The sequence below is a fragment of the Amia ocellicauda genome, chromosome 20 (genome assembly GCF_036373705.1).
Source record: "Amia ocellicauda isolate fAmiCal2 chromosome 20, fAmiCal2.hap1, whole genome shotgun sequence".
NCBI classification, from domain to species: domain Eukaryota; kingdom Metazoa; phylum Chordata; class Actinopteri; order Amiiformes; family Amiidae; genus Amia; species Amia ocellicauda.
Genome location: NC_089869.1, coordinates 6,819,860 through 6,835,373, shown reverse-complemented (window position 1 = coordinate 6,835,373; position 15,514 = coordinate 6,819,860). Strand labels below are relative to the sequence as shown.

Below are 15,514 nucleotides of genomic sequence, written 5' to 3'. Positions count from 1 at the left end.
AGAGCTGCAGCATGTTACCTATCTCCTCAGGGAGGTGCTGCAGGAGGTTCTCTCCCAGGCCCAGGTGCGTCAGGTTGGTGAGGTGACCGATCCCCCTGGGCAAGGTGCTCAGTTGATTATTGGTCAAGACCAGTTTCTGAAAAACACAGGCACAATGGTCCATAACTCACTCAAACCAATCTGTGAAGAGAGATCTAAACTCATGAAATAAAAAATACTTTTCTTCCATTGAGAAATACATTGATGTTAATTATATGATCAAATTTGTAAAAGTTACAAGATGATTAAACTTGTTTATTTCTAAACTGTGTGTGTGCTGGTGCCTTTGTGATGAGATCATAGTGTATGGGTGGAATGTAATTGAATTGGACATAGTACTTCGGCATCCATAACCCTATATACAGATGTGGAATTACTTTGGTCTTTTTCCCATTAAAGGGATTTATATTTTATACATCTTGATGAATACAGTTACCACATCAGAACATGGGGGAAACTGTCTGTGAACTAATTGCACTACAATGCATGGTTTTCAAACCAATCAAAAACAAATGACTTCAACAAATAAACAGGACTTCGTCAGAGAACGGCTCATATAACCCATGTAAGTCTCCATGCCTTAGTTTTAGTCCCACACTTAAATTTCATTGCTATACAGTAACATAACAGGAACAACTTTGGAAATACCTGTAAATCTTTAAGATAAGCAATTTCATTGGGCAGAGATTCCAACTTGTTCTCCTCCAGGTCTAACTCTCTCAGTTTGCGCAGATTGCCGATGCCATGGGGCAGTTTCTTTAGCAGATTGTTTGACAGGATCAGAACCTACAGTAGAAAAAGGAACAACAAAACAACACCATAATACATCCATCAGGCAACCACAAGAAGGGTGTGTAATGCTGCTCAAGCAGTAAAAGTTCCCCATAGTACAGAATGGCTATCTGGGTCATATATGCGAGTTGGATATCTTTATATTTAATTAATGAGCAGCCGCAGCAGCCAGTTTTCAGAGCCATCAGTGAGCACCAGTAGTATGTATTGGTCAAATTCATTTCTCTTCAATCAAATGTGAGATTTCCTTTCAATAGAGGGTGTGTATATATGGAGATGCTGACTGAAAGCTTAATTGAAAATGAGGGGAAGAAAATGCTTTCTGATCTACAGTCAGAGGAAAAAGTAAGTCCGTTTAACCGATTTATTTTTTTCTTGCGCTGGCATAGCAAAACAACATCTAGTGAAAACTGTTAATAGCTTTTTAAAAGCAACAAGCACAGATGTAGGCATAAATAAACTTGTATAGCATGTTTGTTCTTGTAAGTGTGCAGACATCACTGTGTAAATCACTCGTGACACTCCCATACAGCTGGAATCATTAAGCCAATGAACACGAACACTACTGGCTAAACTGCATGTTGAGAAATAAATCAAACAGCGTGTCCTCAAAAGCCCACCTCGAGAGAGACGAGACCACACACGTCCTCGGGAATCTTTGTGAGTTGGTTGGTGGCCAGGTTCAGCTCAACCATACTGGTCCAGGTTCCAAAGTCCAGTGGGAGGGAAGTCAGCTGATTGTCCTGTTCAGAAAAAAAGTATACAGTTTATTTTAATTTTTATTTATTTTTAAAGAAAATAACCTTCACTGATAAAATACTTTTACAGGTTCATGTACATCTTAAACTAGACTCTAATCAAAGTCATTTCAAAATCTAGACATTGCCATGACTTTCACACTGAGCTCCTAAACCAAATGTACTAACTTTGTATTAAGCTACTGCCAAGAGACATTTTGGTTTGGGATTGAATTGAAAATTATAGACTGTTTGGATATGAAAATGTAATCCTCTCAGCACAAGATTAATCCCTTGAGGCTGTTTCAGACCAATCCTCTCCTTTTGGAATAACATAAAAAAGTCTGATGCTCTCAGGGTGACTTGGAGGGGAGACCATGAAAAGACACCATGTCGCATTCTGTAATTATCTTCATGTTTTAAATTTAAGAAAGGTCAGGACACTCTCACAAAGACTGATTTGAAAAAGGAAAACAAAAATACAAAATACAAATACAAAAATAAAAGTTGGTCTCACAGAAAAAGGCATGTCAAGTTAAATGTACACTTCAGTTTTTGCAGGTTGCCTAATCGTTTACAGAACTGCACTCCTCATATTGAATCCCCCCCCCCCGGGTCAAAACACACTTTGCTATAGCCCCAATGGTCCCTTTACAACGGTAGCTTTATTTTGAGTGAGAACAAATCTAATTTTCTTAATATGATGTGATATTTTATGTAACTACATTCTAGTATGTGATATTTTCTTTAATTTAATTGCTAGAAATCTACAGCCAGCTTTTGCAGATCCAATATGTGAAAAAATAGTGTGAATAGTCTTGCTGGCTCATTAGCCCCTCGTCTGTGCCTCAATACATAAACGATGAAGAAAAATATCTGTTCTCTCTCGAGTGAGAAATGGCCTATATGGCTACTAGGGATGGATTGGAAAGTATACAATTTCCACAGTATGATAACTGTAAGCAAAAATACTGCTGTAATTGGTAAATCACGATATCATACAACTTAATTCACTAGGTCTACTATATTTTAGAGAATACAATAATTTGTTTAATATACTATGGAGCTTAGTTTATTTGGACGGCCTTAAAGGCAGGGAGTGACAGCAGAAATAGAAGTCAAAAGCAGGCAGCCCTCATTATTATTAAAAATCATAAAATAATGCAGTGTCCTATTTAGGAGCTGTAGCTTTTAAGCATCAGATTAATTTATTACACTACACATAAAAGAAAAAGGTATCAATAATTAAAGTGCAGTTTATTTGTTGGTAAACAGAATTAGGAAATAATGTTTCCTTAAATTTGCTTAAAATACTACAGCAAAAGACTACAGCTTTGCAAGATAGGGAGGTTCTAGAACAATTGGTGATAAACAACATCAATTACATTCAACTAATGGGGATGGGTTTATAAAAGCAAAAACAAACGAAAATATATATTTTTAATACTAATATAACTGTGCTGTTAACAAAGTAATAATAATAACTCACAGCACTTGTATTGGATTTATTTTGGATCTGCTGAAGTTCCTGGCTCTTGACTGATGCTTTTTGCGTAATTTTAGATTCTCCCTCAGAACTTTCACTTCCAGCAATTTTCGGCCCATTATAATATTTTGTTCCTTGTGCCTATATGTGTTCTGCAGCTTCAACAGAAACCAACTCCATCTTCAAACACTTCGCCATCTTTTTCTCATATCAAAAATACTTCCATAAGGTAGACCCGTTTTGAATACGTTTTGCGATTATAAGGACTGCATTGCATAGTACATGGTTTCGTGCCTTACCTTCATGTTCAGCTTGCTCAGCACTTTAGCCCTGGAGAAGATGCCGAAGGGGATCTTATTAATGCGGTTGTGTTCCATGTTCAGGGCGTAGATGGTTGAGAACTGTGAGGGGCCGCCCACAGGGTAGGACTGGAAGCAGTTTCTGGCCAGTGTTAAACTTGTCAGGTTCACCAGACTAGACAGAAGACCCTGGGGAGAGCAGAGCAGTCACGTGCATGTTATATTTACACCAGGGCAGTGCATCAGTCTCAGCTGTTGGAGATCCAGTAATACCATTACAAAAACAACAACTTATGAATAGAAAACTCTGGATTTACAAATCTTGTGAAAAAATAAAAAATAAAAACAGATTGTATTTATTTTTGGGCTATAAAGGTGTGATGATAATAATACGGGTAATTATTATTATTAATTAGCAGACACCCTTATCCAGGGTGACTTACAAAATAGAAGAGCATTATTAAAGTGCAATTATACAGTACAGCTCAAAACATAATAAAATTACAAGTTCAAAATTAAACAAGTGCATAGAAAATATACACATAATACAAAATGCAAGTCTTACATCCTAGATTGTAAAAGCTAATTAGTGCAGACAAGATGTGCAGTCATAGTTAAGCACTAAGGGGAAGGGGCATAGGGGAAATCACAATAAACAACATGAGTACTAGTAATGTATAACAAGCAGTATGATGAAGACATTATATAAGTGCAGTTTAACATGCTATCACAATCATGCATTTGTGGTTTATGTGCAATAATTAGTGTGTCACAAAATGTGATGTTCAAAAGATGTTCACAGTAAGATCTATTTGAAAAAGATTTGTGATTTCACCTCACATTCGACTTTATTACAATATAATAAACATGTTTTTCTTTATATTACAAGATACCTGTTCAAGCTTGCCTGATGTGATTGAAATGCATTCATGTAATGATTTCCTAATTTTCTCTTACACTAGTTCTATTTCCTTGGGAACCCATTTGTTATGGAAACATAACTTCAAAAACATCATAGGAGCTGCTAAGAAGAAACACTGCATGAATGTATTGGTCAGCCACACAAACTGGTGTTATATCTTCAAGAGTCACAGCAGTCTTAAACGGAGGAAGCTGTGTAAATGTTGTGGTGTTTAACGGAAGCATGCTCGAATAGTTAAAAACCACTACTTTCAGATGGTGAAAAAAGATTACCCTTAAATGTGTCAACCTAATGCAAAACATCTTGCATTAAATTTAGCAACTGAGTTATTGTTTCTCTAAATTAACTTAAAAACAGTTCATTTCTAACTTCTTTAACTGAAATAAATATATACCATCTATTAAAAGTAATTTAAGATTAAACTAAGTGATACAAATTTGGTCATTTAACAGAAATTTTTCAAACTATTTTTTTTCAACAAAGCAAAATACTGAAATACCAAATCGGTATCTACAAAAAACAATTAATATAATTTACTTGTTTCATTAACCAAGACAGCAATATTTATTTAACTTCTCTTAAATTCAGCCTTTCAAACTTCAAAGAATCTGATATTACACAGGTGTTTGCATTGAAATAACTTCAAGAGTATTAGTATCATGTTGAAATGCCCTTAACGTTTGCCTCATAAACTAATGACAAGTAATTTTCCAGTAATTCCATTAGTCTGATTAGCTGATTAACTAGAGGAATTAAATACTTCTCTGTAGGCCATAAATCATCAGTGAGGAGAACTGCATCCAGCTCAGTCTTTGCATTGTACTGTAGTGTATTACCATTTGCACAAACACACAAACAGGTAATACAGCCACCGTACTTGTGTTCAGTGCAGGTGGCACTTACCTCTGGTAGCACAGAGATGTTGTTGTTCTCCAGGTTGAGCTCTTCCAGTTCTCGGCACTTTGCTAATGATTTGGGGATTGCTGACAGCCTGTTGTATCGCAGACCCAGGCGATTTATGCTCGACAGATTACCTGAAATTCAAGAGGGAAAGGTGATGTGTAAACATATACCTTCAGATTCAAGGCTTCTAATATTATGGGAAATGATTTCTTGTCCGGTACTCGCTATATTGGTGAAAGCGGAGGCATGTGGTTGTTCAAGATAAAAGGTAAAGGAGAGCCCAAAGCTGGTTTAAAAAACTACAATCTCAGTTGGTCCCGTAATTAATGGCTGTATGTCATAAATACTGTAATATAGTTTAATTAGTGTCTATCAACCAGATACACTAGTTATCTGTAGTAGTAATAATATCATGGAGATTATCAAGAAAAACAAATACAAAGCAACTGGGCCTTCTTAGGCTTCATATCAAACACTTTCCTGTGTTTTAAACTGCAGCAAAGCAAAGAACGAAACAGTATGTTTAAGACCGAAACTATGATTGCTTCTCCTAAACACAACCTCTGGCCTATATTTTCCTCAGTCTGCAGAGAAAGCAAGTGTTCAAGTGTCCATCTCCCATCATTATTCATCAGGACAATGATATGACTTAATTAGACTACTGGGGTCTTCACAAGAATGCAGCCGGAGCAACAGAAAAAATATAGATCTACATTTTCTACTCTATAACATGGCCACAGTAGTAGTCAGTTATCTCAAACCACAGTAGCTCAATATAGACAAAACAGAAAAAAAAAGTAAAAGGCTTAGATAACCAAGATTCTATTTACATACATATACATATATACGTATATATATATATATATATATATATACACAGTGAGGGAAAAAAGTATTTGATCCCCTGCTGATTTTGTACGTTTGCCCACTGACAAAGAAATGATCAGTCTATAATTTTAATGGTACGTGTATTTTAACAGTGAGAGACAGAATAACAACAAAAAAATCCAGAAAAACGCATTTCAAAAAAGTTATAAATTGAATTGCATGTTAATGAGGGAAATAAGTATTTGACCCCTTCGACTTAGTACTTGGTGGCAAAACCCTTGTTGGCAATCACAGAGGTCAGACGTTTCTTGTAGTTGGCCACCAGGTTTGCACACATCTCAGGAGGGATTTTGTCCCACTCCTCTTTGCAGATCCTGTCCAAGTCATTAAGGTTTCGAGGCTGACGTTTGGCAACTCGAACCTTCAGCTCCCTCCACAGATTTTCTATGGGATTAAGGTCTGGAGACTGGCTAGGCCACTCCAGGACCTTAATGTGCTTAATGGGCTGATTCCTCACCATTCTCATGATCATTGAAACTCCACGAGGTGAGATCTTGCATGGAGCCCCAGACCGAGGGAGACTGACAGTTATTTTGTTTCTTCCATTTGCGAATAATCGCACCAGCTGTTGTCACCTTCTCACCAAGCTGCTTGGCGATGGTCTTGTAGCCCATTCCAGCCTTGTGTAGGTCTACAATCTTGTCCCTGACATCCTTGGACAGCTCTTTGGTCTTGGCCATGGTGGAGTTTGGAATTTGATTGATTGATTGCTTCAGTGGACAGGTGCCTTTTATACAGGTAACGAGCTGAGATTAGGAGCTCTCCCTTTAAGAGAGTGCCCCTAATCTCAGCTCGTTACCTGTATAAAAGACACCTGGGAGCCAGAAATCTTGCTGATTGATAGGGGATCAAATACTTATTTCCCTCATTAACATGCAAATCAATGTATAACTTTTTCTGGATTTTGTTATTCTGTCTCTCACTGTTAAAATACACCTACCATTAAAATTATAGACTGATCATTTCTTTGTCAGTGGGCAAACGTACAAAATCAGCAGGGGATCAAATACTTTTTTCCCTCACTGTATATACAAGTATATATACATATACATATATACATACATATATTTAAAAGAATAAATAAGCCCTCAAATTAATTATCTGTTAGGATACTGTGAGTCTCCATGATTTTTTTCAACTTAATTAAAACTGAAATGTCTTAAAATGTTTGTTAGTCCAGCATTTACCATTATTTCAATGTATTGATTTCCTAGGTAAATAATGCATGAGTTTAGAACTGGTGCTGATCAGTAAAATGTCATTTTGGCATTTTGCTAACAGCATGTTGCTTCTTTGCATAGCAAACCATTTACACATGACACATACATTATCAATAGGGAGTACATACCACAATTATGTCTTCTGTTAAACACCTAAATAAATCAAACACACCAAATAATGGTGTTTATATATATATATAAAATTCTACTTTGAACTGCATCTTGTTATTCTTGTTTTTAATGTCACAGACAGTTCTGAAACCATTAGATCTATGTAACTTAAGCTCGTGTGATACTGAGTTTTGTCATACTGCAGAGCACTGCATGGTTTAGACGGCTGACAGACCTCTGTACTGACAGCATGTTTGCAGCCAAGATGTTTCAAAGAATCAATATGCCTTCTGAACAACAGACAGGAAATGATTTCAAGTGAGGCAGTACGCAACATGGGCCACATACATATTGGTTATCGTCTTCTGAATGCAAGAGGCAACATGATGTAATCTCATATGAAATAAAGCCAGGCTATACAGAAACTTTTTCCCCCCTCACCCCCCCCCCCCCAAAAAAAAAGGCTAAACAATCACATCTTACCTATAGTTTCAGGAAGGTCCAAAAGCTCGTTGTGCTGTAAATCTAGGTTAGTGATCTGTGTGCAATTTCCAATCTCTTTCGGAAGGTGTTCGAGCTGATTGTGAGCTATGTCCAGTGTGATGAGGTTACATAACTCTCCTAAAAGGGAAAACAAAAACAACATACAGCATCAGTATAGCACAAATGCATGACTTCTGAATCAGATGGCATGAGACTTAAGTTTAGCTCAGTAAAGATGTTACTGTACCACTTTGAAGCATGTTATTTTCATTGGGTATAAAGTCTCTCTAACTAGCTAGCCTACTATCTATCAATATCCCTTTCTTTATTTTGACAGTTTGTTTGACAATTAGTCACTTGAAACTGAAAGATTTAAACGTAAGTTAATGTAACTCCCAGCACGTCAAATAAATTGAATTACTGTGAATGTAAACAGCCAAATAAGATGGGAGGCAATGCTTCAATCCACTGGGATAATTTATAAGTTGATCGTCACTGATGTCAAGACTGCAATTATTTATTTAGTGTATATATATATATATATATATATATATATATATATAATAAATTATATATGTATACATACACACATATACGCCACCTGCCCAGTATTACCAAAATACCATCAAGATTTAGTTTATAGTATTTTTGAAACAAGACAAGTTTTCTTGTCATTTGCCATGTTCAGTCAGAAAGGCATGGGTTAAAAAAAAAAAGTTGATTTTGCATTTTTAATACAAGACATTATAGGACTGGGTGGGGTTTCAAGGCCAGAACCACTGACGTACATAATCTCTTAATACATTATAAAACCCAGAGTCACTCGTTTGAATTATTACACACACAATGCACTGTCCGAGACAGATGGAGAACTGGGCATTATGTGGGATAAAGATTAATGCTAATATAGCACACTGACTAGTGCAATATTGTACAATAGACTGGTTTAAAAATTATAAATATGGTTAGAGTTGCTGGGTAAAGAAAGTAAAACACCTTTACTAACAAATTCGAATGGAATAGTGGGCTGACTGGACTAGTAGCTCTGGTTTAAAGTAAGAATATACATTTTTTTATATATTGGCTAGTTACAGTTAGGGGTTCTGATTTGTTTTTTGTTTGATATAACCTGATTTCTACCCCTGAATTCTATTTTCAGAATTCAGAAACACGTGAAATCTTAGAAAGCTGTGTGTAACACACGCATTTGCACTTATTAGTGATTCAAATTCAGAGCAGATGTGACACTGATAACTAACTGAATTAGGCCCACTGTTAAAAATGTGCCTTTTTCTAGTCATAGTTACTCCTTTCTTCTCAGTATTACAGTAATAAAACAAGGGGTTCTGATTTTCAGCCAATACGTTTGAGCCAATTTAACAAACAAGTGAAATAATTTAAAGAGTGAAAATGTAAAAATGGCAATGCGCCAGACACACTGCCAGGACAGATCAAAGATGGATAAAAGAAGCAACAGAATGATTCCCAAGAGATGAAAATTGGTTACATATAAAGCTATACAGTATAAAATATTACAGTAAAAAATACTTATGCTACACTTTGCTCTTGCAAAACAAGCATCTAAAATTTAAAACTGCATCACCAATTCTAAGTTTGTATCCCTCCATGTTGTGCTTCAAATCACGTAGCACTTTCTGTCACTGCTTACACAGAGCTGTTTCTTGCTACATCAGCTACATTTGTGTTTATCAATACTTAATTAGTGGCAAATGTTTGAAATTCCCTAAAAACTGGACTGGAACTGTGGATGTTAAGGGACAGATCAAGAATGGAAGAGAAAAGCTTTCTCATGCATCTGCTGGTGAACTCACCGATCTCAGCAGGTAGCTGTTTAATTTTGTTCTCCCGGATGCTCAGCATTGTGAGTTTGGACAGGTTTTTAATATCCTTTTCCACCGTAGTGATGCGGTTAAAGCGCAAATAAAGGGTGGTGAGGGACGTCAGCCTGTAGACCACTGGTGGGATCTCCCTCAGTTTGTTATGCCGGAGGTCCAACATTCGCAGTTTCTTCAAGTTGTCGAGAGAGTCAGGCAAGCTGGTGAGGGAGTTCTCACTCAGGGCCAGAGTCACCAAGCCTGCCAGGCTGCCCACCTCGGCGGGCAGACACTGCAGCTTGTTGCTGTACAGGTAAAGTTCTACCAACTGATTCAACTCCTTGATGTTTGTGGGAAGTATGTGTATGGACCTCTTTGACAAGTCCAAACGCATGGAGTTCTCCTCCCGGCACTTATTCAGCTCTTTGATCACCTCGGCATTGGTTTTCTTGCGAGTCCCTTGTGCCGGGTTTGGCCGTTTTATCGTGTTGTCAACAGAAAAGGCCACTGCAGGCAGTGCTGCACTGTTGTCCTTCTTTCCTTCTTTGGCATCCTTCCCTTTGGTCTTGGTTTCCTTGCCATCCTTACTGAAGCTGCTCAAGGGTTTGGCCTCCTTTTCCCTTTCCTTTCCCATAGGACCTTTGGGGTCCTTTTCCTTTGAGTCTTTGTCTTTTCCTAAAGTACTACTCATAGCGGCGCCAGCTCTGCCCAGCGGCACATGGACCCTGGGTTGGTTGGATATTTTTGTATATAAAATGTTACAGAGGTGGAAACAAAGGGGGGGATCTTTTATATAAATATACATATATACATACATACATACATTTATGTATATGTATATATATATATATATATATATATATATATATATATTTATAGAAGTACAAGCCCTGTAATCCCAATGTCTTTTAAAACAACATGGGAAAGTAACTCAGTCGACGCAGCTTGTCTGGTGTGACATCCATCTGCCGCATATTAGTTAGAACCGCACACAATCCCCACCCTGGGGTGAAGCAAGTTCAGAGGTGAAAGGTCACCACAGAGCTCATCCTTAGGATTTGCTGTAAAACAGAAAAAAATAACAAAGCATTATTTCTCTGTGGAGTAAATATTAGTACACAAATAGGCAAATAGTTCTAGCGATGCAACAGTTTGAGGTGCCAATGTGCCTTGCTGTTCACCAGGCTTAAAGTTAGAGGGTTCATATAAACTTGTAAATATAATATGAAATACCTTTGCTATCCTGTTAAGATTCCCAAATTATTGGATATGGTGCAATCATTTACCACCATCTCGCATTCTAGGGGCAATATAAACCCATTCCAGGCCAGAGACCAAATATTCAGGACTCAGAATGGTTACCTCAGGGTAAATACAATAGATGATGTAATAATATTTTAGAATCGTATTATAACACTTTATGGATATGTAGTTAAATTAGTATTTACAAACGGGGCATTTTATATCCCGTTATTTTGGGAAAAGGGGTCCATCTGCTCATACCTTAATATTTCAGGGTTTCCCGCTGCTATATTAATAAAAATGGTGCTTGAACTTCAAAAAAAAAAATATATAAAACACATTATATTAATTTAATCATTTGTGGTTTTCAGTTTTGATTAATAGTTAAGTCACTGGAATAACTTTTGAGGAAGTGAATACATAGCCTAAACAGTTAATAAATACATGTATAATTATACTATGTCATTTCTGTGTCCTTCAATCAGCCATGTTCTGATATTGAAATAAGAAGTACTATTTTCTCTTAAGAGGATGCCTCTATCTGTTTTGGAGGGTAGGAGGACTAAAAAGTGTTAAAAAAATAATAATAATCTGCCAAATGAGTACCGTGTCATCTTGATTTTTACTTTTTTAATATGGAAAGTAATAATCTTAAGCTTAAAAATAATATATAATAATGGTGAATTCATACCATTTCAATGATTTATAACTCAAACACTGGTGTGTAGATTTTCTTTCAATATTCCAAAATAACCCCCACTCAGATTCCATCATAGAATTCTTAACCTGGTCTTGAAAGGGTTAAACAATTTATAAATATAAATGTGATTGTCATTTCAGAGGTTGTCAAAATGTCCCTTTCTTTTTTTTTTAATTATTTAAAATTATATTGATGGACTTCTATGAAGCCTCTAAACCTGTTTCTAAGATCAACAGTGTAGCTAAATATTGTTTTAATTAATTTCCAAATAATAAGCATCTTACTAAATACAGAAGAACCTGAAGCTGTATCAGGAAAGTCAGGTTTATGTATCTCTTTGACATACCAAACATGTAGCCTAGTGATCATTAAATGAATAATGAAAATAATCACTTATTGATATTTTCAGCCTACAATACCTAGTGGTTTGATTACATCACTGAATTGAAAGTGGAAAAAAAAAACCACAAAAACAACAAACTATAACACAAAATTAAACAAAACATTGGCCAACGGTGCAGGTGTCTGCTGGACCTATTAATAGGTCATTTGCACCCTCTCACATTTAGCCGGGTTGAAAAGAATATTCCTGGCTGAAGATCAGAACAGTTGAAATGTCAATACCGCTGAGTTTAAACTTTCGTTACAGTCTTCAAAGCCAAACTCCCCACAGATGGTGAAACCTTTCCAAGTAGGATGTACATCTCAGCACTCTATTTACATCCTTTGCAAAGGTCTCTGCATAAACAGCCTTCAGATCTGGCTTCATTTATTATATATATTAAAAAAACAAACAAACAAAAAAAAACTTATGTATAGGCTACCAATGTATTGTTACTTTTGAGAAACCGTAGCTAGGCTGTCTTTGGAAGCAAAATGCAATGTGTACAATACATGCACTACTTTTCAACATAAATCAAAATGTAAAAACCTATATGACCATCAGTAGTGTATCAAAAGGTGATATCTTTCAAAAATAAAGTTATATGTATTTCTCAAAAATACAATTATCAAATGTATTTATACCTCAACAAACAATATTGAAAAGGATATTTTATGCTTTCATAGCTTGAATACTTTACTATAATAATAATACTACACAGAAGTCTCTCTGCGGTATTTAAAAATACATTTTCACTTTAGACATAGGGGAAATCCCACAGAATTACAACAGGTATTATAGATTTATAATCCTTTAAGTAAAGCAATATATGTGAGATGAAAGGAGCTATAATTCTATAAAGATGCATTAAACAGCTACTATCCCTTTCTATTTACCTAGGCATTACTAGGAATTGTCTGTAATATGATCACCAGGGTTACTGCATCCCTTGAACAAAGCCAGTTGTTTCTTTTATCACCTCGGATATCCCCATCTGCTTGTTACCCCAATATACTGATCACCCAAGCTAAAAAATAAACCTGCAATTTTGAACTGTAATATCTGAAACACATTACTATTTACTTTGGGAGGGGGGGACAACATATAAGCAAACAAATCCTTTTTAATTCTAGTGCAAATAATGTTTTACTGCAGTCTTAACATTTATGGTCCATAAAATGGAACATCAAAATAGCTGCAAAACCAGGACAAGCACAATTCAAAACAAATATTGAAGATACAGACTCATTATATATAATGTAATTTAACAATTCATAAAAGACGAGATTTCAAGTTAGATTGATTTTACTTTTTCAGTATATTACTCTAAAGTTTTCTTCTGTGTAGTAAATGAATAAAAATAAGTAAATAAGTATATGGAGGGTATAATACATTATATATAACAATCCTTTTATTTGGTTGTACAAAACAGTCACAGTGAGAAATTAATCATATTACTAATACTAATGATGCCAGCTGATAACTTTTCATTGCTGTCATCTAGTGGTATGACCAATAAATTGCTCATAGAATATGTGATACTCTTTTTACGTCACCTTTTTCTTCCTCCAGCTTTGAATCTGTGTAGCTGCGTCATACCGGTAACTATTAATTTTCAACAATTTTCTATAAAATAAATGAGTAAGTAAATAAATAATCAAAGTCTATGTACAAAACCCCAGGAGGGGAATCTAAAAGAAAATGCATTTATATTAAATCATTTTCATAAATCACAAGTTTAATTTGAGATTGTTAAGCACTGCAACTAGTAAAACAAATAATCCTGAGTACAAAAAATAACCACATATGCAATAAGTGTACATGATTCATGATACTCAGTATTTAGCAAGAAACCATAGGCTTATGTATCCATATTGGGGTGCTACATAAGCACATCTGTTAAAGAGAGGACTAAAACATGAGAAAAAAAAGATAGATATAATTTGAAACCACTGTATATATAAACACAGGAGAGAATCTCAACCCCTGAAAGTTTTATCCATTACTTGCCATGTACAACCTTAAAACCAGAAGAGGCCCAAGAGTCAATCTGAAAATAATCAGTAAATGAAAAACGAAAACAAAATGAGTGCTTTGGATAAAAAGTTGTTTTGGCATACTGTCAGGGTTCACATAAGTTGTACAAAGGTAGACATGCAGACCAGCATAACAATGAAGAAGAACAACTGAAATACTTAGCCGACAGGAAAGCACAACCCATTTTAAGGATTTAAATATGCTGTTGATGAAACTTTCAGAATTAAACTAAAGCATGTTCACCCAATAGCACAAGGAATTGTGAGAAATCTTCAAGGTGCCTTAAGATGCTTTTATCCACTCTACCCATTACAACTGCCATTCATTACCCCATTTTATCTACCAGTACTTATTTTATTAATTTGTGTTTTAGGATAATAATTAGCTTAATACTGCCTATATTTATGCAAGAGTGCCTTTAAATTACCTGATAATATAAACTCAAGCATTGTATTTCTGTATTCCTTGAAAAGTCACAAACAACATATACATATCTAGCACATCTCCTGTACTTCAAACAACTAGTTTTAATGCGTTTCAATTTGTTTGCTTTGTTGATGTAATAATTGTACTTAATTAGTAACATGTATATAGTCTAATAACTGCCAGTATTTTAAAGGAGAAACTGTAGCACAGTGTAATGTGGGCAAGCAGAAACCCAAGACTAATAGAGGGGATGTCCTGGATTAAATTGAACTGAGAGTTTAGGATCGTCCGAAGCAGTGAAGTGAGAGTTAGGATCATGCGAAACAGGTGGTGGCTTGTTTGCCTGGTTAAAAAAAAGAGACACGAGCAGTGAGGAGAGTTTTGATGAAAAAAGAGAAAAATTTGCAGCAAACACTGGTCTGTATCGTAATGCTTTAGTAACAATATGGTCATCAAGAGGTCCCCTAAATAGTTAGGAGTGGGCAGACTGCAGCAATAATATGACAGATCAGCACACCTTCCGTGAAAGGAAAGGTGTTACAGATGATGATGATGAAGAGTCAGAAATGCAGTTACTTTAATTTGTATTTTATTCAATAATTGTCTGAAATAGCAAATCCCTTCATTAATATACCCCAGTGTTTCCACCTGTGGACAATTTCCTATGTATAACAGAAGGGTACATTGTGTTAAATTTAAGATGTTTTATGTAGGCTATATTTTATGATTGTGCTTATGAATGTGAAAGTAATCTAGCATTTTAATTCCATATAGCACCTAAACATCCTTGTAATTAAGGAAAAAGGGGTGATACATTATTCTGTGTCAAATTATAAACAAATAAAATGCTGAGTTAGCTTAGTATAGTTGTATTTTCTATGTGATCTCACTGTTTTTGTTGTTGTTTTTTATGTATTGTACTATGTGTAGACACTGAATGGGTTGCATTTGGATGGTTAAATAGGTTTTCAAAGTCAGTAGTAAAGCTTGCAAATAAAGAACATAATCCACC

The 15,514-nt window shown here is 35.6% G+C and overlaps 1 protein-coding gene across 1 annotated transcript in view; it reads right to left on the bottom strand.

The window, feature by feature from the left end:
* shoc2 (SHOC2 leucine rich repeat scaffold protein) overlaps positions 1–15,514 on the bottom strand; it is a 33,708-nt gene that overhangs the window by 5,862 nt on the left and 12,332 nt on the right. Inside the window, exons 2-8 of the mRNA XM_066693844.1 lie at positions 9,713–10,776; positions 7,881–8,018; positions 5,179–5,309; positions 3,354–3,542; positions 1,452–1,574; positions 688–825; positions 19–136 (exon numbers count right to left, since the gene is read on the bottom strand). Of these exons, the coding sequence (XP_066549941.1) occupies positions 19–136; positions 688–825; positions 1,452–1,574; positions 3,354–3,542; positions 5,179–5,309; positions 7,881–8,018; positions 9,713–10,532 (1,657 nt within the window). The 5' untranslated portion in view covers positions 10,533–10,776. The remainder of the gene's footprint in view (positions 1–18; positions 137–687; positions 826–1,451; positions 1,575–3,353; positions 3,543–5,178; positions 5,310–7,880; positions 8,019–9,712; positions 10,777–15,514) is intronic.